This window comes from Cebus imitator, unplaced genomic scaffold (genome assembly GCF_001604975.1).
Source record: "Cebus imitator isolate Cc_AM_T3 unplaced genomic scaffold, Cebus_imitator-1.0 Scaffold19, whole genome shotgun sequence".
Classification (NCBI taxonomy): domain Eukaryota; kingdom Metazoa; phylum Chordata; class Mammalia; order Primates; family Cebidae; genus Cebus; species Cebus imitator.
In genome coordinates, this window is record NW_016107334.1 from 3,334,077 (window position 1) to 3,357,817 (window position 23,741).

Sequence of the window (23,741 nt, forward strand, 5' to 3'; positions counted from 1 at the left end):
AAAAAAGAAAAAAAAAAAAAAATGTGCCGGTGGGCTTTCTCACCTCAAGATTTCTGAATTCCTTCTAAGTGCTTTTCGCACTGTGGTCTCTTCCTTAGTGTACTTGTCTGTACTTCTCTCCTGACATCCTTTGATACCTTTAGAAGTTTAGATTCTAGAATTGTTTACTTGGAATGCAGTTACATTCCATTCTAAACTTTGTTTCCCTCTGGTTTATAAAAGCATTGGTGGGTTGTGAATTGTGACCAACATTATTAAAAAAAAAAAAAAAAAGAATGTGATAATAAACTCTATCCCATTTGTATGGGCTGTTTCTAAGTCAAGCAGTGGCTGCTAGCTGGTAATCTTTCTCTTTGGATTCTTTTTTATTTTTTTTGAGTTTAAGAGTGGAGGTTTAATACATAAAAAAGAGAATAGCTCTCTCTTCTGCAGAGAGAGTAGGGTGCTCCAGTGGGTTTTCCCTTTGGATTCCTTTTTGGGGACAGAGTCTCACTCTGGGTTGGAGTACAGTCACAGCCCACTGCAGCCCTGGCCTCCTTTGGCTCAGGTGATTTTCCTGCCTTGGCCCCCCAAGGAGCTGGGACCACAGGTGCGTATCACCCCACCTGTCTTAATTTTTTTGTTTTTGGTAGAAATTAGTTTGCACCATGTTGCTCAGGCTGGTCTTTAATTCCTGGGCTCACCTAGACCTCCCAAAGTGCTGGAATTAAAGATGTGAGCCCCATTGTACCTGGCCTTCACTTTGGATTTTGTTAGGAAGGAAAATTGTGCATGGTGACCATTTTGGAGAAAAATACCAAAGTAGATTTATATTTATTGAGTGCTTACTCTGAGTAAGGGGCTGTTTTAAGATAGATACACACACACACACACACAGAGAGAGAGAGAGAGAGAGAGAGAGAGATAGATATTTTTGAGACAGAGTTTCATTCCTACCGCCCACACCAGAGTGCAATGGCGCAATCTTGGTTCACTGCAACCCCCACCCTCCGGGCTTAAGCAGTTCTGCCTTCACTTCCCTAGTAGCTGGGACTACAGGCACATGCCACTGCACTCAGCTGATTTTTGTATTTTTTGTAGAGATGGGGTTTCGCCGTGTTGCCCAGGCTGGTCTCGATCTCCTGAGTTCATCTCGTTCATCTCCTGAGCTCAAATGATTCCCCTGCCTTGCCCTCCCAAAGTGCTGGGACTACAGGCATGAGCTGCCATGTCTGGCTATATGTGTCAAGTTAGTAGGTGAAATGATTGAGATATTGTTTCAGTGAAAACTAAGTTGAATGCTTTAGGAAGACTAAATAACAGCTAGAATGTGTAGTGCCTCCTGTGAATCCAGAACTTGATCTGATTCCTCTTTGTATGTGTTAGTTTGTGTGATTCTCGTAACTCCTGAGGTAGATACGTTTATCTCTATTCGCTAGATGAGAAAATTGAGCCACAAGGACAGTAAATGGTAGAATTGAGATTCAAACACTGGCAGTTTGACTCCAGGATTAATGAAGTATCTTGTGAAAAGTTGCTGTGAAATTGTTGGGTAAGAGGAAACCGTAGCCAGGTGCAGTGGCTTGTGCTTGTAATAGCACTTTGGGAGGCTGTGGCTGGCAGATCACTTGAGGCCAGGAGGTTGCGACCAGCCTGGCCAACATGATGAAACCCCATGTCTACTAAAAATACAAAAATTAGCTGGATGTGGTTGTGCACGCCTATAATCCCAGCCACTAGAGAGGCTGAGGCAGAGAATCGCTTGAACCTGGGAGGCGGAAGTTGCAGTGTGCTGAGATCGCGTGACCCCCTCCAGCCTGGGCAACAGAGTGAGACTCTGTCTCCCCAACCTCCTGCCCAAGAAAAGACCAACAACAACAGAATGAGAAAACTGTAGACGAGACTAGGGAAATAGTAAAAATAGTAAATAATTATAGTAAAATAAGTTAAAAAAAAGACTCAAAATCATAGTGCATTGTGGGTGTGATTGATGCCAGACACATTCTGCTGTTCAAAAGGTCATGACTCTACATCAAAAGATTCTAGTTAAAATGTTGCCCTGAAGTAATGCTCATGGGGATGGTGTAAGAAACATGGGTAAAGGTGGGTAGGTGGGAGGTACTGGAGGCCTCAGAACCTCACCTTTGCACAGTTTGTCTTCCACTGCCACAGACGAACTTTGGGTTTGGCCACAGTTTTTGAAGATTTGTGCTTTGCTTCAATTTTTTTTTTTTTTTTTGTTCTAAACTTTGGTCCCAGGCAGGGTTTGCATGAGAATCACTTGGAGAATTTTAAAAGAGAAACTCCCTGTCTGATTGGATTTAGGAGCCATGTAGTAGGTTTGAGGAATTGTCCAAAGCTCTGGGTGGGTCTGTGGCATAGCTATGCTTGAGAGTTGTTGAGTATATCTGCCTCGGGGGAAACAGTTCTTGAGTGTGCTGGGTGTTGACAAACTTTTTTTTTTTTTTTTTTTTTTTTTTTTTTTTTTTTTTTTTTTTTTTTTTTTTTTTTTTTTTTTTGAGACGGAGTTTCACTCATGTTACCCAGGCTGGAGTGCAATGGCGCGATCTCGGCTCACCGCAATCTCCGTCTCCTGGGTTCAGGCAATTCTCCTGCCTCAGCCTCCTGAGTAGCTGGGATTACAGGCATGTGCCACCATGCCCAGCTGATTTTTTGTATTTTTAGTAGAGATGGGGTTTCACCATGTTGACCAGGATGGTCTCGATCTCTTGACCTCGTGATCCACCTGCCTTGGCCTCCCAAAGTGCTGGGATTACAGGCGTGAGCCACCGTGCCTGGCCTCAAACTTTTTTTTTTTTTTTGAGATGGAATCTCACTCTGTCACCCAGGCTGGAGTGCAGTGGCTCAGTCTCGGCTCACTGAAACCTCCGCCTCCCAGGTTCAAGCGATTCTCCTGCCTCAGCCTCTCAAGTAGCTGGGATTACAGACATGTGCTACCACACCCAGCACATTTTTGTATTTTCAGTAGAGATGGGGTTTTACCATCTTGGCCAGTCTGGTCTTGAACTCCTGACCTCATGATCCACCCGGCTTGGCCTCCTAAAGTACTGGGATTACAGGCCTGAGCCACTGCCTGGCCCTGACAATCTTAAATGGGTAATGTGTTTTCCATTTAGATGCAGGTTGACATTCAAATAGAGGCAATATATGACTGGTAAATTGTAATTTTGAAGGAAAACAGTGATCAAACTTGCACTGTTTTCTTTCTTTCCTTTGCTTAAAAAAAATGTCTGTTCCCTCTGAATCTAGCTTTATATAGTCGCTTAAGTCCTTAAATTCTCTTGCTAAAAATCACCTGGGGTAATTGTTCAACAGATTCCCAGACTTCTTGCTTGGAAGTTCAAATGTTCAGCCATTCTAGGTTGTGTCTAAGAATCTGTACATTAAAAAGCAACCTCAGTTGATTCTTATACCGAGGCAGGTTTGGGAATAAGGTCAGTGTGGGCTGGGGTTTCGATCTTTCTGTTATATTCTGCTGCTTTTTATCTGTAGGATCTTGGGCAGGAGCATCGGAGCCCACTTCTTCATCTTTTAAAATAGAATAAGGGTACTTGTCTCTTTGGGAAGGAAGTTCAAATTAAATAATACTTCTAGGAAGTGGTTTTTAACTAGTGGCAGATTTGTCCCCTTCTATTCCCCTGGACATTTTTGCTTGTCACACTGGGAGTTGGGGTGCTACTGGCCTCTGCGGGGTAGAGGCCAGAGATGCTACCAAACACCCAAAAGTGTGCGTGAGACAGTTCCCCACAACCACATATTATCCAGCCTCAGGCGTCTGTAATGCCACCACTAGGCTGGGCACTGTGGTTCACACCTGTAATCCCAAAACTTTGGGAGCCTGAGCTGGGATCCCTTGAGCTGGAAGTTTGAGACCAGCCTGGGCAATTTAGGGAGACCCCTATTTCTACAAAAACTGTAAAAATTAGCCGGATGTGGTGGCATGCACCTATAGTCGCAGCTGTTTGGTGGGAGGATTGCTTGACTCCAAGAGGATGAGGCTGCAGTGAGCTGTGATCGCATTACTTGTACACCATCCTAGGTGACGGAGAGACCCTGTCTCCAAAAAACCCAAAAACCCATGTTTGAGAAAACCGTACTTGCCATGGTGAATGTTGGTTGTTAGTAAGAAAGTGGAGGCCCTTTGCAGTTTCTTCTTTGGCCTGATCCAGGGTCCCCTCTTACTCCATGACGTTATGGGCGTATGGCTCATATCTATTATTGGTAATCAGATTTTTTAATCTCCTTCGAACTTTGGGAGTTGCTGAAAGCACCGTATATGTTATACAAGTCTAAAGTTTGTAACCTAAACATTAGCCTAACTAAAGGCAGGACTCACAGGGCTAAGAGAAACCCTTGGTCAAATTAGTGCAGCTGTCCTAGGGCTCTAAATAGGTGTAAATACATTGCCTGGGGTGGTTAAGCGTTCTTTTGTTAATGATTTCTGGGGAGAACCTCTCCCCTTGTAACTGCTTTTCACAGCTTGGTTGTTTACAAAGTCTTTTGTTTTTACCTGAATAGAAAGCTTCCTTTGTGTTTTGTCTGTGAACACATTGCCAGATCCTGCTTAGGCAGTTATTTGTGAAGTGCTTTATCCAATTTGTACCTTATCCAGCCTTCTTGCTAGAACACATGTGTTTCTCTAACGTATGCTTGAGTGCTAATAGTTTGGTGCTATGGAAACTACTCATATGTTATTTAGTTATTGGGGAGTAGAAGTAGTGTGCAAGAGGAGGCTAGGGTGACACCTGCCTGGCTTCAGCTGTGAAGTTTAGAAATACACTGATTAAGGTAGACTTTTTTCTCTCTCTTTACCACTGGATTTCTTAATCTGGGAGGTACTTGATGGAATTTAGCCTTTTTTTATCCATTGAAATTATAAACAGCATTTTGTGTGCACTTTTTCTTAAACATGTACCTTTTTCTGCAGTCAAAAGACAAAATTTCAACAAATTGAGTGTAAAGATCTAATTGGATTTTATTGGCGATTAACAAATTAGGTAGCACCCCATCTATAAAAAATAGAAAGGTGCCCCTTGGGCATGGCGGGACAGTTGGTTTTTATAAAGTTGAGCAGGAACAGGGGAACCACCCAGTACAAAAATGTGGGTTGTTTAGCATCAGGTTACTTGAGGTTAAATAAACCTCATTTCCTTGTAAGGGTTAGAGCAGAGGGAACCTCCTTATGCCAGCTCAAACTGCCTGTTGAGGGATTTGGGTATCTTATCTCCTGAAGGTAAGGTAAACAATTCAGAAGTTTAGCACGAGTGACTCCATTTTGATTTGGTCTGTTAGGGTCTAGGAGCTCAGTCCAAATCAGTGGACTTCCAGAGATTCTATTTAACACTGGAAGGAGGGTTCATAGTGTGACAAGTGCTAGGGTAACTTGAGAGTATTGCTGAATCCTGGGAAGGGCCTGCACCCTAGATCTGATCAATTCCACAGTGTTAGAAACAGACCTCTTTTCTCAGAAATTAAGAATTTAGAAAAGTTCAAAGAATACAACTAAAGTTTTACAATAAAAATGACATGGCTAAAATCCTATTTACCTCTTCTGCCAAGGGTCTTTTATGATTTTGGTGTATAAAAAGTTGGCACTTACAAAATGTACATGGTTATGTAATATAGCTTGTGTATTAAAAATTTAATAGTTTTGAAATTTTATTTTATATTGTGAAAGGAAAACAAATCTCGGGAACCCCAGATTACTAAGCCAAAGGGAAAAGTCAAGCCTGGAACTCTGTGAGGCAAACCTGCCTCCCATTTTTTCTTAAATGAGATAGCTACAAAAATAAAAAAGCGGCATACCTCTCTAACAGTTTGCCCACAGGAAATTCCGAGATTAGCGCGTTCAGGGTGTGTTCAGGGTGTTATGGCTCTAGGCGCCGGGCCAACCCACAGGAAATTCCTTGTGGACAAAGGAGACAGAACTCAAAGCCATCCCTCTATTGACCTGAGACAAATGCATATCTGATTGCTGCTGCTTCCCTGTTGCTTCACTAAACCAGACTGAGTCATAAATGACTATTCCTCTGCCCTCCTCTCATGGAACTTCTATATTCAGTGAAAGGCTAATCAGAGACTTAATGCAACCGTTTGTCTATTATCTACCTAACCTATGACCTGGAAGCCTCCTCCCCTGCTTCGAGTTGTCTAGCCTTTCCAGATCAAACCAGTGTGCATCTTAAGAGAGATTGATGTCTCATGTCTCCCTAAAATGGATAAAAACCAAGCTGTGCCCCACCGCCTTGGGCACATGTCATCAGGACCTCTTGAGGCTGTGTTATGGGCACGTCCTTAACCTTGGCAAAATAAACTTTCTAAATTGATTGAGCTGTCGCAGATACTTTTGGGCTCAGAATATTTACAGATCTAATTCAGCCCCAATCTAGCTGCTGCCTTTTGTTGCATAGTGTGAATATTTCACGTTTTATTTTTATATTTTCATAAATGGATATGTGGATTCTTTTTATGAGCAGAGCTCTGAATTTTTTTTATTTGCCTCATACAAGTTTGAATTGCAGGATTCGTACACATTTTAAGGATTACTGGTTATTCTTACCATTATTTAATATTATGAGACTTTAATTTCTGCAAAGTAGTTGAATGCAAAATAACCAGTAATAATGTTTCCCAAATTAGCAGTGAAGTTTAGTTATTTTTAAAAATGAGTTTGTTGTCCATTTCAGTTTCTTCTCTGTAATTGCATATCCATTTTCTTTGTGCAGTTTTTGGTTGGATTTTTGATAATGTTTGTTCATACGGTGTGTACCTATATCGTTTATTATGTGTAGATTGAAATTTCATTTCCCAGTCTGTTACTGTCTTTTAACCTTGTTTATAGTAATATCTTATTCTGAAGAAGCATAGGACTTGAACTAAAGGTGGAGATTTTAAAGAACTGCATTCAGTATTCTTTACTAACAAGGAATTTGTGACTTACTAGTCTTTGCTTTTCCATCTTTTAAAGACACAGAAGTGACTGAAAAGGAATACTTACACATTAACTTTGATTAGTTTAATCTGTTCGACTGAAGAATATGTGTAGACAAGGGCAGTGATATAACGCTTATACTTGATAGTGTGGATTGGATAATTCAGACTGGGGTGACATCTTACACACACACACACACACACACACACACACAAACACTCTCTCTCCCCCCCTCTCTCTCTCTCTGTCATGTCTTGGGCTTTGTCTGTAGGTAAGGATTAGGAGAATTTTTGCACATGCCTGACGCATTAGTGCTCCATAAATATTACCTATTGTATAAAGAAGTTTTATGGAATTTCAGTGTAGATTGCTTTGTGATTTTTTTGGGGGCACATTTTGCTTTCACCAACAAAAACACTAAGCTCTGCCAAGCAGTTCGGCCATTTTGAGTTGGGAAAATAAACATTAAAGTGAAATGGCGACTCCTGGGCGGAGCTGCTACTGCTTGCTCCTTTTAAATGGAATGTTGTTGTGCTGCCCTCTTGTGGCCATTTGGGAAACGGCGATTAAAAATGGAACAGTAGCTATTAACAGCACTTCGTTTCAAAGTATAGTTCCAAGAAGGTTAATCACTCCATTTTTACCTACTTCAGAAAGTATTTTGAAGAAATACCAAATCCTTTTTATCCACAAGTAAAAGGAAGTGGTAAACCTTTTTCTCATAAGCATTTATTTTTTATTGGGATCTGAATTCTCAGTTTTGACTTATTCCGTTATCTTTGTATTGTATTTTCCTTTTAATTAATAAATCAAAAATTATAAAACATATTTTCAATTTAGATGTTGAATAATTTTCAGATAAAGTTGTTTTTTATGAATATGCTGTGTATATGGTGGATAATTATTCCTGAAAATTCAGTGTTTAATTGCCTTGTTACTAGTAAGCCATTGGTAGTTAGGTAATTTTATTACTTTGTTATTTAGATGAAAGCTTAAAAGACTCCACCCACCAACTTAGTTAGACCCTTTTTATTTGTCTTAGGGGCTTTCTGCCTCCTCTACTAAACCAGCATGACAGCTACAGCTTAGTATTGTATTTACTATTATTGTTAGATATTAATGGCAGTTCTATATAGTCTTTTAGGAAATGTCTTTTTTGTTTTTTAGGGAATAGTTAGACTTTTTTTTCTTTTTTTTGAGACAATTTTGCTCTTGTTGCCTGGGCTGGAGTGCAATGGTGTGATCTCTGTTCACTGCAGCCTCTGCCTCCCAAGTTCAAGCAATTCTCCTGCCTCAGTCTCCCAAGTAGCTGGAATTACAGGCATCCATCACCACACCCAGCTAATTTTTTTTTTTTTTTTTAAAGAGATGAGGTTTCACCATGTTGTCCCAGGCTGATCTCGACCTCCTGACTTAAGGTGATCCACTCACCTCGGCCTACCAGAGTGCCGTGATTACAGGTGTGAGCCACCGTGCCCGGCAATTTTTCTGTATTTTTAGTAGAGACAGGGTTTCACCATGTTGTCCAGGCTGATCTCAAACTCCTGTCGTCAGGTGATCTGCCTGTCTCAGCCTCCCAAAGTGCTGGGATTACACACGTGAGCCACCAAGCCTGGCCCATAATTAGACTTTTAATGACCTAAATGTGGAGATATTTTCAGTTTTATTTTCCTTTTCCAGTTTAGTGAGTACTCCTCTTATAAGAAGTATGAAAATTAAGTAGTGCCTTTGTTAAGGCTTTTTTTTTTTTCTTTTAAGTATTTCTCCTCCTCAATATTTGTATTGAGTCTTACATCTGACGTTCTGGTTCCAAAAAGAATTTAAAAACATTGAAATCTTTGCTTGTTTTGTGTAGGGAGGCGTGTACTTGCAACCCTTACCTTTGATTTGACTCTTACGGTTAGATTTGTTTTAGACAGTTAACTAGTTGAGACATTAAAAATGCTTAAGGTATGTAATGAACTGCTCTGAATTCACTACTAAGCGTCACTACTAAGTTTCAGTCATAAAATGTCACCAGTATCATTCCCAGAGTGCTTCTGCCTTCCTCAACCTCTAAAGGTAAATACAGTTGTGAATTTGGTGTTTATCTTTTCTTGGGTTTGATTTTCATTGTTGTTATTTTTGAAATTGCACAAGTAATCCATGGAACTCACAAGTATACTTCAAATAACCCATCCAACAGTAAATTAGTGTTAGCAATGTGGTGATTAAGATGCATTTATACACAATTATATGTGCTGACAGAAATATGGCTTTTTTTGCCCCCCCCAGAGGTATGATTGTAGGCCTTGCTACATTTCTAGGAATCACTCTCCTACACAAACTCAGAAACACATAGCTGCCCAAGAAAATACATAGAAAGATATTTATGGTTACAGTGAACTGTTTGGAAATAAAAATATTCTGCTCCTAAATACAAATATTATTCTCAGAAATACAGAAATACGGAAAGTGTATCAAGGATATTTGAAACTTATTGGTTAAGTGAAAAATCTGAAAATAACCTAAACGTACCATTACTAGGGGAATGTTACATAAAGTGTAGTGAATTTATAGTATAAACCAGTTAAAAGGGATGAGATACGCATCCATATAGATAGATCCTGATGCAGGCATGGCATTCCATTGCATCCCAACTGCAGTGGTTCCCACTTTTCAGCACAGAGCACTAAACATTTCTAATTTGTTGGACTGTTACAGTTACCTTCAGTAAACTAGTACTGCCTTTTCTGGGTCTTTAGTTGGTAAAGATTTTGTCTTTTAATTGCTGGAGTTTTTTGTTTCCTAGGAGTGTGTAGACCTGTTGTCCTGGGACAGTTTTATTGGTGGTGATTGCCAAAACATGATTCTGTTCTTAAATTTTTGTCTGGAGTTAAATATAACAGTAGTTGAAAAACTAAATACCTTATTTCAAAGGGGAGGCAGACTGTACATTCTAGCAAAGTCAGTGAGTCCTTCTCTAATACACCAGGCACAAAGAGCATCAAACTTGCTTAGTTTGCAAGTTTACTGGAGAGTTGACAAGTGGCCAGATTATAGTATGGGACAAGTGGAGGCACGGTAGTATAGATGTTAACAGCTGCTGGAGTTTTGGAGCAAGTCTTCTAGGTCAGCATATGTGTCACTGCTAAAAGTATGGAGAGCCAGCAGGGCATGGGAGTTGAAGCTCAAGACTCTGAGATGTTTTTGATCTCTGCCTGATTGCCATCTCGGTGGTAGTAACTGCTATGACAGATGTCAGCATTGTGGAAGTATCTGATAGGTATTGAGCTTAGGATAGGAGATCAAGGATGTTTTTCTGGAGAAGGTGATCCCTCAGGCATCAGAATTAGAGAGGTATTTAGTTTGCTGTGTCAGCAGTGGGTGCAGGAGCTGTAGGGAGCAATGCTGGGTTACTCTCTGGGTTTGCTCCAGTGCGTCTGGAGCAGTGGGGGTGAGGGAAGGAATGATTAAGTAATGTGCCTTGAGAAATTGTCAGGCCAGGTTTTATAGGGCATGCTGAAATTGAATATTACCAATGACCAGAAGACCAGGGTGCCTGGGAGGTGAACAAGCCTTCTTTGCTATGGGAATACAGTTTCCAGGTACTGCCTCATCTAACATCCCTTTCAAGTAGACTGCCCTTTCTGTTAAATAAATCCCTTACTTACAGGGAAATTCTAGAGCTGTCTCTGTACCTGTCTATGAGCAAATAGTGGAGGCAAAACTAATAAATTCCAGCTAGTGTCATGGATTGTGGGGTAAGGACTCACTAATGGGTGTTAGCTGGGGAGAATTTTGTGTTAGAAGGGTAATCTCAGCTTGGCTGTGATATGCTCAGATTTCTTCTGTTTGAGTAAGACTTTGGCATTTATAGGGCACTGGTTTCATAGCTGGCATTAGATGCTCTCATGACACTACTGGTAGATGTCACATAGGTTGACACAGGTTAAAAGATAACACAGGTCTGAGGTGATCTAGGACAGAAGTGGAAGCTGTGGATGCCGGAGCCCACATCTTTTCTGTGTTACTGTCACCATGCAGCTCTCCTCTTTCTTTTTTCTTTTCTGATGACAACCTGCCTGGCCACAGGTGTAAAATAAGTGACTCAAATGCTTTAGCCACCTGGACTAGTCAGCTTGGCCTGTGCAAAGGGTTAAGGAGTTAGTAATTACAATGAGATCTTGAAAGTGTTGAGCCACTTGTTACGGGGTGCCTCTTTTGGGACCTTGTGTAACAGGCATAAGATTTAAGAATGTTTTCTGAGTCTCTGGTATTTTGGCCCCCTGTGGTAAAATAGAAAGATCCTTACTTGGATTGGAATTTTGGCCCCCTCACCCTCTTCCTCAATTTCTAGTTTTGTTCATTGACCAATTTACATAAAAGATTTCAGCTTTTTCATCCTTTACATGGCAATAATAATGCCTAATAGGATTGTTCTTGGGAATAAGTAAAATAATATTAAGTACTTAGCTTAGTGTCTGATACCTATTACATGATCAGGAAGTAGTGTCTGATACCTATTATGTGATCAGGAAGTTGTGTGCTTTTTCCCGTGTTTCTTGCCTTCCCAATGTTGAGACCCTGCCCGCCGCCCCCCCAACCAAACCCCTGCTCTTCCATTTTTTCCTCATTGCTTCCTCATGGTAACTGAAAGCCCTCCGTATTGCAGTGTGCTGTGGATTGCATGGTGTGATTTGGGTCAGTTCCACTTTGCAGTGTATTGCCCTGTGCATGCTCTAGAAGATGTGGTGATGGTAAATACTGAACTTCCCTTTACCCTTTCAGGTCTTACCTCCTGGCTTCTGAACTCAGGGCCTTTTCTGTAAATGTTACTGTAGGTTCTGGGTTGTTCCTTACCTCACCTCCTTTGTAGTGTTCCCTACCCACTCACAGCAAAGATAGGTAGTTTTCAAGCAAAGCAGTTGAGCGAGCAGTCGACTTCTTGCTGTAGAGTCCATCCACTTAAGGTCTTTCCTCTTCAGAGTATCTCCTCTCTACCAGCATGCCCCTCAGTTGCTTTTTCACCATCAGAGGAGGATGGGGATATTGCTTTCTCTGTGCTTGAGGTTGCTACCCTGTCACCCCTCAGTCTCTGTGGTTTCTGTTTTGTTTTTTTAGATGTCATCTACCTACTTAGATTGCTGCTCCCTGTCGATGTTTGGAATGAAGAAGGGAAGGGAGAGGCGGGGAGGCCAGTAGCAGTCTTTTATTGGATTGGGTGTCCTCATTAGCATCAGAGTGCCCTTGTTGTTTACTTGTTTCTGTTAAGTCTACCACTTCTGGAACTCACTGCAGATTACAAGGCAGGACCTCTGGATTGAGGTTAATGTGTATAAATTTTTGTAAACCTCCCCAGGTGAGCCTAATTTGCTCCTGTTAGTGAGAACCACTGATTGGATAATTGCAACCAGTTTACATTCTTCCTCTTTGGGTAATGTGCTTTGTATTTTTTTGTTTTGGTTTTTGGAGACAGGGTCTCACTGTGACACCCAGGCTGGAGTACAATGGCACAATCATGGCTCACTGTGGCCTCGACTTCCTGGGCTAAAGTGATCCACCTCAGTCTCCTGAGTAGCTGGGACCACAGGCGTGCACTGTCATACCCAGCCAATTAAAAAATTTTCTTGTAGAGATGAGTTTTGCATATTGTCTAGGCTGGTCTCAAACTGGCTTAAACAGTCCTCCTGCCTAGGCTTCCCAAAGTGTTGGGATTATAGGCATGAGCCACTGTGCCCAGCTTGGTTTTGTTTTGTTCTGTGTTCGGTTTTTTCTTGTTGAAGAGGAATGATACTTAACAGAAAGACTTAGTGGATTCTTATCTATGAGGTTTTAGATCATACTGTGTCAACTAGGTGTGAGAGTTAGTTAAATACGTCTGAGCCTCAGTTCAGCCTTATTTGAACTAAGGGGCCAGTAATATCCATGTTCAGAGTTTCTGTCAAGAGCCTGTTCATACAAATCACCTGCTCCGTGGCATCATAGAAACACTCAGAAAATGGCAGCTATTGGGTATTTTGAGAATGATAGCAATAACATTATTTGCAATGTAAAAATATAAATGTGAATTTGAAGATTTTGGTCTTATGTTACCAAAATTACTATCTGCAAATGTTTTACCATGAGAATCTTTTTTTAAAGCAGATTGATGTGGCAGTTCTTAAATGTTTTTAAATCTCTCTCTCTCTCTCAAAATAAGTCACTCAGCCTCTGAAGAAGCTTCGGGTTCAGACTCAGGCAGTCAGTCGGAAAGTGAGCAGGGAAGTGATCCAGGAAGTGGACATGGCAGCGAGTCGAATAGCAGTTCTGAGTCTTCTGAGAGTCAGTCGGAATCTGAGAGTGAATCAGCAGGTTCCAAATCCCAGCCAGTCCTCCCAGAAGCCAAAGAGAAGCCAGCCTCTAAGAAGGAACGGATAGCTGATGTGAAGAAGGTATCTACTTTGCCCTACAGTACAAATGTGCTGCTAGCCTAGGACAAGCTAGCACCCCTTTATTGCTTATGAAAACTCATTAGTATATCTTGCTAATGAAACCTACAGCTGCTTTTTCTAGTAATACACAGCAGTATATCTAAGGATACAGATGAGGACTTCTTTCTGCTCTATTAAGGAAAAGTTACCTGAACCATCTAATTATAGGAAGGAAAGACACATTTTTGTATGCTTAGTTGTTAACTTTATTTATTTATTTTTGAGACAGAGTCTCACTCTGTTGCCCAGGCTGGAATGCAGTGGCGCGATCTCGGCTCACTGCAACTTCCACCTTCAAGGGTCAAGTGAGATTCTCCTGCCTTAGCCACCCAAGTAGCTGGGATTACAGGCGCCCACCACCATGCCTGGCCAGATTTTCTATTTTTAGTAGAGACGAGGTTTCACCATGTTGGCCAGCCTGGTCTCATTCTTCTGACCTCAGGTAATCTGCCCACCTTGGCCTCCCAAAAGTGCTTGGATTACAGGCCGAGCTGCTGTGCCCAGCCTGAAGTATACTTTTAAGATTAAAGTGAGCAGTTCCAGAAAGTTAATAATGTGTAGTCATGGACCTACATGCAGTCAGAATGACTGGACTGTGCCTTTGAATAATGGTTGTCTTAAAATGAGAACTTCTGAGGAAGGCTCTTGGTTTTCTGTATGCACATCCTTTTCACATGGAGGCTCCCTATCCCCCTCCAAAAAGCTTATTACTCACGTGGGAGTACTCAGTAGTGAGTAACTCCACATGGTAGATTTTGGATGGAAGAGTTGGCTTAGATATTATCAGCTCTCAAAAGGACAAATAAGAACACAGGATAATTTTAGGGTGTAAGCATTATAATATGCGCTGTAATAAAGTCACAGTAGTTGAGCTAGAGTACCTGGCTGATATCTTGAAGTGTAAAAAGAGTTGATGTAGTAACATTGAAATGACTTAGCCATCCCAGTTAATAAGGGCTCCATGAAAACCTGTGTTGAGTAAAAACTGTCATAGCTCTAGCAGAGGTCTAGGGTTGGGCATGGGTAGATAGGCTAGAGTAAAGCGCTGTTTTCCTCCTTCCTTTGTCTGCCAGGTTTTTTCAAAGCATTCTGTATTTACTGCCTCTTCCTGTATTTCCCACCACTTGGTTATTCCTGACTCCTTCTGGTTGGACCTTTTGTCCGTTAACTCCAAGGTGATTCTAAGGCCTTTACAGAATCTGTGGGTTACATGATTACATCGGATTCTAGTTGTAAAATGCCTATTCCTGGGCCATCTTCTTTCCTTTTGAAGCCTTGATTTTCTTCAGCTTACTTCAGCATTTTTATGTTGTTGTTGTTAAAGTCACTGTTGATGATGTCCTTTCTTCATGACATTTTTGGGTCATTTTTCATGAGACAGGGTTTTGCTCTGTCACGCAGGCTGGAGTTCAGTGGTGCCATCACAGAGCTCACTGCGCCTTGATCTCCTGGGTTCAAGGGATCCTCCCACTGCAGCCTCCCACGTAGCTGGGACTACAGGCACGTACGGACACACCTGGCTAATTAAAAATTTTTTTTGTAGAGACAAGATCTCCCTATGTAGGCTAGGCTGGTCTTGAGCTCCTGGACTCAAGCCATCCTCCTGCCTAGGCCTCCCAAGGTGCTGCGATTACACACCTGGCTCCACACTTTTAAATGCAAACATTTCACAAGTCTCAGCTGGTGGCTGCTTTTGTGCATGTTCTGAGCCTTACCTTTCCAAATATTCACATGATATTAACTGTCATCTGTGATTTGATAACCTGTAGCTCTCATCTCAGCTTTTAAGCATTTCTTCTATGTGCTTAATTTCTGTTATACCTTTTCATGTCAGTGTTCCACAATTCATTAAAATTCCTTTTGCTTATAAGTGATTCTGTTAAAGAATACAGAATATACTTAGTGTAGTTATTTCTGGGGAAGAGAGTGAAAATGACTTTTCTCCTCAACTAATCTGTCCTTTAAACTTTACTTTTTACATCACCCATGAGGATTGTTACTACAAAAATCAGGTCTTAAAGGCGAAGGGCTAATTACTGCTACCGAATAAAAATAGATGTGTCAGAGAAAGGGTAACAGTGGTTCTCACTCTGATATCTTCTAGCTAAGTGTTAGAAATGCCTTATCTGTATTTATCTGGGATGTTACACGACCTGAGGAGCTTAAAAATATAAATCTCCGATTCTTACTTAATTAGACTGAATGGGGCTTTGCTTCTTGTATTTTGAGTTTCTCAGGTGGGGTAGTGCAGTCAAGACTGAAACTCAATGCAGTAGGGAATTAAAAATTTATCAGTAAATACTTTGTCTTTAGTGGAAACAACTGCTGTCTTTCCTTGCTGTATTATTCAGCTGTATGTTTACATTGTAATGATGGATAAGCTGTATACCATATAGTTTATAGCCATTAAGAAATGAAGACATTGTTAAACTAATATTTCCTAGGGTAATATGCCTGTTTTCAAAAAATAGTGCTTTATTGTCTCATAAATAAAACTAGCAAAACAGCCCTTTTGATATTTGGTTACTTGAATTCTCTTAAATTGCAATAAATGTTGAGTAATAAAAATAGTAAATGGGGGTCAAGAGGTTTAATGCATGGTCTCTTAATTTTACAGATGTGGGAAGAATATCCTGATGTTTATGGGGTCAGGAGGTCAAACCGAAGCAGACAAGAACCATCACGATTTAATATTAAGGAAGAGGTAAAAAAAAATATTTTAAGGGCATGCATTTAAACTTCCTATGTGACTTCATTCTTTCTGACTCTGATGTGTAAAAAAGACTGAACTTCAGGCATGGAGGTTAAACGACTCTAATCTCAGCTTTCTATGAACAGATACAGTGAGGCAAGAAGATAATAATTAAATAAAAGAATCTAACCAGAAAGATCATATGATAGTAAAGTTTTTAGTAGAGTATTATATAGCATTGGCTCCAAAAAAATTTTTTTGAAGTTGTTTCTCATAGTGAAAATTGATTGTAGCAAGAAGTTTACTTTTTTAAGCTCCTAACTTCTAAATCTCCTAGAATTTTATTAAATAGGTAACTTGTTTGGTAAACAGAGCAATAGAAATAGTTGTGGATTTATTCCTGAAAGAGGAGGGAGTGTTTAATTAATTTATCTGATTTTACTTAACGTCTTAAATTTGATTTCCTTGCTCATATTTAGTGTGAGATATAATAAAATGAGTTTCAAACATATTTACTCTGTGAGACATTGAATAGATTGGTGATTTTTAAATTGGTGTTCTGTGCTGGGCTTGGTTGTCTGTAGAGCCAGACTTCTTTCACCTTTCTCAGTTTGTGTGGTATTTTTGTGGATTCTTACTCAGAATTAGGTTTATAGACTAGATCCTGAAGAGATATTCTTTTGTCTCAATGAAACGTCCCCTTTCTGCCTTCTTAGGAGGACTTTGCTATTCTTAGCTATATAATGTACTTCTGATGAAGGTTAAATATTGATAGCCACAGGTCACTGAGTTGGGTGTGGGATTTTCAGTAAATGTACCTTAAAACTCTAATTCATCCTATGATCTGCATTACATTTGTGATGTTTTGAGTGACCTCTGAGCTGTTTTGTCTTTGCTTTTGTTTCCCATAGTGTCTAGCACTAGCATAGTGTCTAGCACTGAGCCATGTTTGTTAAAACCAATCGTAGTTGTACAAATATTTTCCTCTTTTATATGTTAATTACACATTTTCTGTAGGGTGCAAGATTAACAGCAATAGGATTATTTTGCCATTTTGTTTAATTTTGGGGAGAAAGAGCTATTGAAATGTCTGTGACTGTAAACCTTCCTTGGCCTACTGCTTTTAGCAGAGCACTGTTGGCTTATGAGTGAACATACTCTTAAATGAGTCCAAAATGAATATGCCAGTAGTTGGTGCCTTTAAGGCACTCTGACTAGATGTTGTGGCATTTTTATTTGATATTCTAAATCTGTGGTATCCAATATGGTCCCCACTAGTCACATGTAGCTTTTAAAATTCACCTTAGTTAAAATTAAAAATTCCATTTCTTAGTCACACCAGTCATATTTTAAGTGCTCAGTAGTCACATGTGGCTGATGGCTACTGTATTGGACATTGCAGATACAGGACATTTACATTGCTGCAGAATAACAGAGATATTAATTTTCAGATCAAAAGAAGAGGGAGTTCCACCAGGCAAGTGCTTGGGTTTCTTTCTGTCTAAAAGCTCATATTGAATAACGGTATATTGAGTAGATTGTTAAACCAGGAGATAGTGTTGTCCCGAAGAACTGTGAATTAAAGTCTGTGATCATTTTTCCCCCCTCACACACTGAAGGCAAGTAGCGGGTCTGAGAGTGGGAGCCCAAAAAGAAGAGGCCAGAGGCAGCTGAAAAAACAGTAAGTCTTTCATCGGGGAAATGACTCACTCTGGTTGTTTCAAACTTGCCAGCATTTCTAGGAATGCCTTCATTGTGTCTTTAGTCTACTCCAGTTCCCTTCGTCTGCTTCTGTCTCTCTTGTTAGCTTGGGTGACCATCTACCCTGACCTGTAGCAATAGTAGCAGCAGCGTTGGAGACCCAAGATTCTCAGTTTAACACGTGGAAGGGGCCCACGATACGCAGGCCATTGCTTGGGGTAAATCTCAGCTCCTTCCATCGGGTTAGCCCAATAAGCCCATTGATTTTTTTCCTGAAAAATATGTATATATCAAGTATATGGGTATTTGGTATTGCAGTAAGCAAGGAACAAATTTAGATTTGCCATTTTTGATTTTCATTTGTACTTTGTGTTAGCATGGCAAAACTATATTGACTGGGCATTCATTTGGGTATGAATTTACATATTATTTCTGTATAATTTTAATATTGCAATTCATAAACCAGAAAAATTTAATTCATGGACATAATATGAAATTTCTTTATAACATAGATTTATATGTTCATTATTTTTTAATTTAAGAAGTTCTGTTTATATGATATAATGAAATTTTTTTTTTTGAGAAATAATTTTTTTAAAGTTGTTTTTTGGAGAGGATATGGATCCTGTTGACAATCTAAATTCTGTAACTCCTCTCAAAAATGTAGATACTCAAAACTTTGTACACCAGTTCAGGGGTTCTCATGTTAAACAATTGTCCATGGCTTCTATTAAGAGCAATAGATACATATTCTCTGTTGTAAAATATTATTAATCTTCAGTAAGTGGCCTAAGGTAAGTCATTTGAGATTTTAAAACCCATTTCCTCATCTCCAAAATAGAGTAATACTTATATTCTGTCTACCCAACAAGTTTATTAGAAACTATGCTAAGATTTTATGACATTAAATAAATGTAGAGTATTACAGAGCCTTACAGAAAAGTCAACTACTTAATATTGTCCAGCTGGGGTGCATCCAATATTCATTTGTGTTTTGGAGAAATAGTAACTGTAAGCATACCTGCACTTCTTGGCATCTTAGAAGGCTTTTGTTCTACCCCAGTCTCGTGGTCTGCTTGGGATACTGTTATGTGCTTACTGGTCTAATGGTCTTTTCCTTTTGAGTGTCTTTCCTGAAATGTCTACCTTGATTACACCCTGGGAAATCCATGCATGTAATCGTTACTTCACCATCTGGCTACATTCTTTTGGTCTCTTGATTGCAAGTTAAATGGTGCTATGCTTGAATTCTTGACTTACCATTTTAATGGCTTTATTTTTGTGTGTGCAGAAGCCAGCATTTTTTTCGGTCACTGTAGAATACATTGCACTTACTCTGGTCACTGGCTCATATTCTTGTCATTTTTATTTTTGAGGCAGGGTCTCAGTCTCTGGCTCAGGCTGGAGTGCAGTGGCTTCATCACAACTCACTGCAGCCCTGGCCTGCTGGACTTTATCGGCCCACCTAAGTCACCTAAGTAGCTGGGATGACAGGTGTGTGCCATTATGCCCAGCTAAGTTTTAAAACATTTATTGTAGAGACGGGGTATCACCATGTTTCCCAGACTGCTTTCAAACTCCTGAGCTCAAGCAGTCCTCCAGCCTCGGTCTCCTAGGATTACAGTTGTGAGCCACTTTGGCTCGCCACTTATCAGTCTTAAGAATTCCCCAAAGTTGGCAACTGTAGTTGCATTTATGGGCCTTTCTTTTTCTGACTAGAACCTCTTAGTTCCTTGCAGAGTGGGATCTGTGTTCTTTCTCATGTTGCTTCCCTACCCAGGGCTCTTCCATGGGAACTGCCTTGGACTGAGGTAGTTCCCCTCGTGTTGGTGTGTTTGGGCACTTCCTTTCTGCTGTCCTCTGGGCAGCTGGTGAGTACTGTGGATTTCCAGGGAGCTCTTCTCCCGAGTCACCAGTTTAGATTCTTGAAAGATTAATTAGAGGAGGTCTTGTCGCTGCTAACGCTCAAGTTGCAAGGCACAGCATGGTAGGAGCCTTCTGTGATCCACGCTGAGCAGGTGTGACAGAACCTCACATGTGGGCGCCTGTGTTTCAGAATTGACAGAGACTCCCTCGGAGAGAGTGAAAGGTTTGAAATACTGGCACAAAGAAATGCTTTTCTGAATCCCTGCAGATTTTATTCACACATTTTAGAGTTTTTTTAAAAAGGAACAATTTTATAAAATTGGTTTAAAAGAATTAATTCCAAATTTTAGGAAAGTTGCAAGAATAAAAGTGTAGTACTAAGGACACCTTATATGCTTTACTCAGATTGCCTTTTTTCCTCCCTTTGCTGTATTGTTGTGGGTGCTACTTATTTAAGAGAGACGGTCTTGCTGTTGCCTAGGCTAAAGTGCAGTAGTGCAGCCTTGGCTCTCTGCAGCCTCAACCTCCTGAGCTCAAGTGATCCTCTTCTCTCAGCCTCCCAAGTAGTTGGGATGACAGGTGCGCCTCCATGCCTAATTTTTGTAGAGATAGAGGCCTCACTGTGTTGCCCTGGCTGGCCTCAAGCTCCTGGCCTCAAGTTAACCTCTCTCTTGTTCTCCCAAAGTGTTGAGATTACAGTCGTAAGCTGCTACCCCTAGCTGTGTATATTTATATATATATACACACACGTAATGTTTTTTATGAGCTATTTGAGACTGAAATTCATAGAATTTTACCTTTTACCCCTTTAGCTTAAATATATAAGGCATATTTCTTAAAAATAAGGATATTTTCTTTTATAAGCATAGTACAGTACAGTTTCAACTTAGATTTAAAACATTGGTGATGTACTTTTTTTTTTTTGAGACAGAGTCTCATTCTGTCGCCAGGCTGGAGTGGAGTGGTGCGATCTTGGCTCACTGCAATCTCCTCCTCCTAGGTTCAAGTGGCTCTCCTGCCTCAGCCTCCCGAGTAGCTGGGACTATAGGCACACGCCACCATGCCCAGCTAATTTTTTGTATTTTTAGTAGAGATGGGGTTTCACCATATTGGCCAGGATGGTCTTGATCTCTTGACCTCGTGATCTGCCTGCCTCAATCTCCCTAAGTGCTAAGATTACAGGCATGAGCCACCATGCCTGGCCTCTGATGTTCTTTTATCTAATTCATATTCCAGTTTTGTCAGTTGACCCAGTAAAGTCTTTCGTAATATTTTTCCATCTCTACTACAGGATCTAGTTGAGGGCCAGTTACTGCATTTAGTTGCATGTCTGGTTTCTGTAATTGGGAGCACGTGCACATCCTTCTTTTGCTTTCAGCACATTGATGTTTTTGAAGAGTGCAGTCTTACAAGGGCCTGTGTTCTTTGGGGAATTATGAAGAGACCAGTTATCCAGTCATGATGTGTGTTAGGTGGTTTTTTTTTTTTTTTTTTTTTTTTTTTTTTTTTTGGGTGAGACACAGTCTCGCTCTATCGCCCAGGCCGGAGTGCAGCAGTGTAATCTCAGCTCACTGCAACCTCTGCTTCCTGGGCTCAAGCGATTCTCCTGCTTCAGCCTCCTGAGTAGCTGGGATTACAGGCACATGCCAACATGCCCAGCTAATTTTTGTATTTTTAGTAGAGCCGGGGTTCCACCATGTTGCCCTGGCTGGTCTTGAGCTCCTGACCTCAGGTGATCCACCAGCCTAAGCTTCCCAAAGTGCTGGAATTAGAGGTGTGAGCCACTGCACCTGGCCTTTTTTTAAAATGAAAGAGACGAGGGTCTCACTTTATTGGTGCAGATATGTGGTCAACCTTGAACTCCTCGGCTCAAGTCATCCTCTTGCCTCTCTCTCCCCAGTAGCTGGGACTACAGGCATGTACCACGAGCTGTATTCGTATTTTTAAAGCATGGAAGAAGTTACACAGCACAAGCTAGGCGCGGTGGCTCATGCCTGTAATCCCAGCACTTTGGGAGGCCGAGGCTGACGGATCATGTGGTCAGGAGATCGACACCATCCTGGCCAACATGGTGAAACCCCGTCTCTACTAAAAATACAAAAATTAGAAGGGCGTGGTGGCGCATGTCTGTAATCCAGCTACTTGGGAGGCTGACACAGGAGAATCACTTGAACTAGGGAGGTGGAGGTTGCAGTGAGCTGAGATTGTGCTACTGCGTTCCAGCCTGGTGGCAGAGTGAGACTCTGTCTCAAAAAAAAAAAAAAAAAAAAAAAGTTATACAGCACAATGGGCCTGCACAATATTTAAAATTTTTAAAAATTAATTGACATCATTTAATTGAGAGACAGTGCGTAAGAATCTGTGTTTTCAGCTTCTTTTGAGAAAATGTGTTAATACTGGCTCACATAACAGTGACGGACTAGGAGTTCTCCATTTTGCCCTGTTTGCAGTTCTCATCTGGCCCTGGTGAGTATTTGAGATTGTAATCTCTGATTTAGAGTCATACAAACAAACAAAACGCTGAATTTAATTTAACCAACTCATGCTGTTTTGGTTAAACTCTTTTTTTTTTTTTTCTTTCATATATTACTTGTTAATGTTATCCAGATTTGGGCAATGTTGTATAAGATTTTTGTTGACTCATGGTCCTGGTGGTTTTGCTATGTTTTTGTGTTTTGAGAAAGGGTTTTACTCTCTTACCCAGGAGGGAGTGCTGTGCAGTAGCACATTCACAGCTCATTGCAGCCTCGACCTCCTGAGCTCAAGTGATTCTCCCACCTTAACCTCCTGTGTAGTTGGATTGCAGGCGCACATCACCACACCAGCCTACTTTCTTAATTTTTTGTAAAGGCTGCGTCTCACTATGTTGCCCAGGCTGATCTTAAACTCCTTGGTTCAAGGCATTCTTCCACCATGGCCTCCCAAAGTACTGGTATTATAGGCATGAGCCACTGTGCCTGGCCCTTTTCCAGCGTTTTGAATTGGGGATTGTCACAAACCTGTAACAGTGGACGGGAATCCCTATTAGCCTCAGATTTCTCTTGTTCATTGGATTTTTTTTTATGAAAGACGTCCTTTTTTTGGGGAAATCTACTGAAAATTGAAGAAACAAAAGTAACTACTTTTCTCTTTTCCAGATGTCTTCTAAGTGGAGGAAAAAGGAATTTTCTTCTTATAGATCGTTAATAGCAGCCCTTACCAACTCTTGGTCAAAGTTTTGGCTCATTATATTTAAAAGTTGCATTTGTTCATTTCCTGCTTTACAGTTGATTAGATTTGATTTGTCTGTCTTAGGATTTGTGTCTGGCCAACTGCCTTTTTCCAGGAAGAAAACTATATACATTTAACTTGCATTTTGACTTTTTCCATGTCTTTTTACGTTGCCTTGGGGCCTCTTGGCTAAAGCTTGCTATTTTTCTCCCTAATTCTCAGAATTCTGTCAAAAATTTAGTTGAGTTTTATATTTTTATGGAATCTAGGGGATTCTGACAGTGGCCTCTTAAGGTGGATATTACAAGTTTCCTTTGATACACAAAACACTTTTTACTTCCAATCCCATACCTTAGACTGTTGTTTATTGTAGCCTGACAAAATGTATGACTTAGTGGTGGAGTCTTCATTAGATTTGCCAGTAATCTTATTTGCCATAAGAGGCTAGTGATGTAGGAGAGGACAACAGTTTCCCATGTGGGAAAGCCTTAGATATCAGTAGAGTTGGGAAGTAATTTCTTTGTTACTGATCAGTCACTTTTTTCACTTTACTCATTCTTCAGAGTGACTTAGTATTGCTAGTTCTTACTACCTTTTTTCTTGTTCTTGAAAATTAAAAGAAAACTTGAAAGAATCCAACCAATTTCAGATACGCATACACACACTGGCCTTTTAAACCTTGAGTTTTTCAGATACTCCCAGGCTGTGTAAGCCTGGCTTTAATGTTTCCTGATTCTTTGGTCCTCAGTGAGTTATGATTGAGAGTTGCAGGGCTGAGGGTTGGTGATACGGCCAAGCAACTCATTTCTTCCCTGCACTTCAGTTTCCTTCTCTGGAAGGAGAGCTTTGGACTAGTTGATTTGCTAAGTTTTTTTTTTTTTTTTTTTTT

General features: G+C 40.5%; 1 protein-coding gene across 8 annotated transcripts in view; it reads left to right on the forward strand.

The window, feature by feature from the left end:
* Positions 1–23,741, forward strand: part of CHD2 (chromodomain helicase DNA binding protein 2) — a 160,391-nt gene that overhangs the window by 39,938 nt on the left and 96,712 nt on the right. For 7 of the 8 annotated variants that reach the window (XM_017518069.2, XM_017518042.2, XM_017518086.2 and 4 more), the window contains 3 exons: positions 13,113–13,344; positions 16,001–16,087; positions 17,695–17,756. In XM_017518069.2, coding sequence (XP_017373558.1) covers positions 13,113–13,344; positions 16,001–16,087; positions 17,695–17,756 — 381 coding nt within the window. The remainder of the gene's footprint in view (positions 1–13,112; positions 13,345–16,000; positions 16,088–17,694; positions 17,757–23,741) is intronic. The other variant, XM_037734864.1, reaches the window with a different exon arrangement.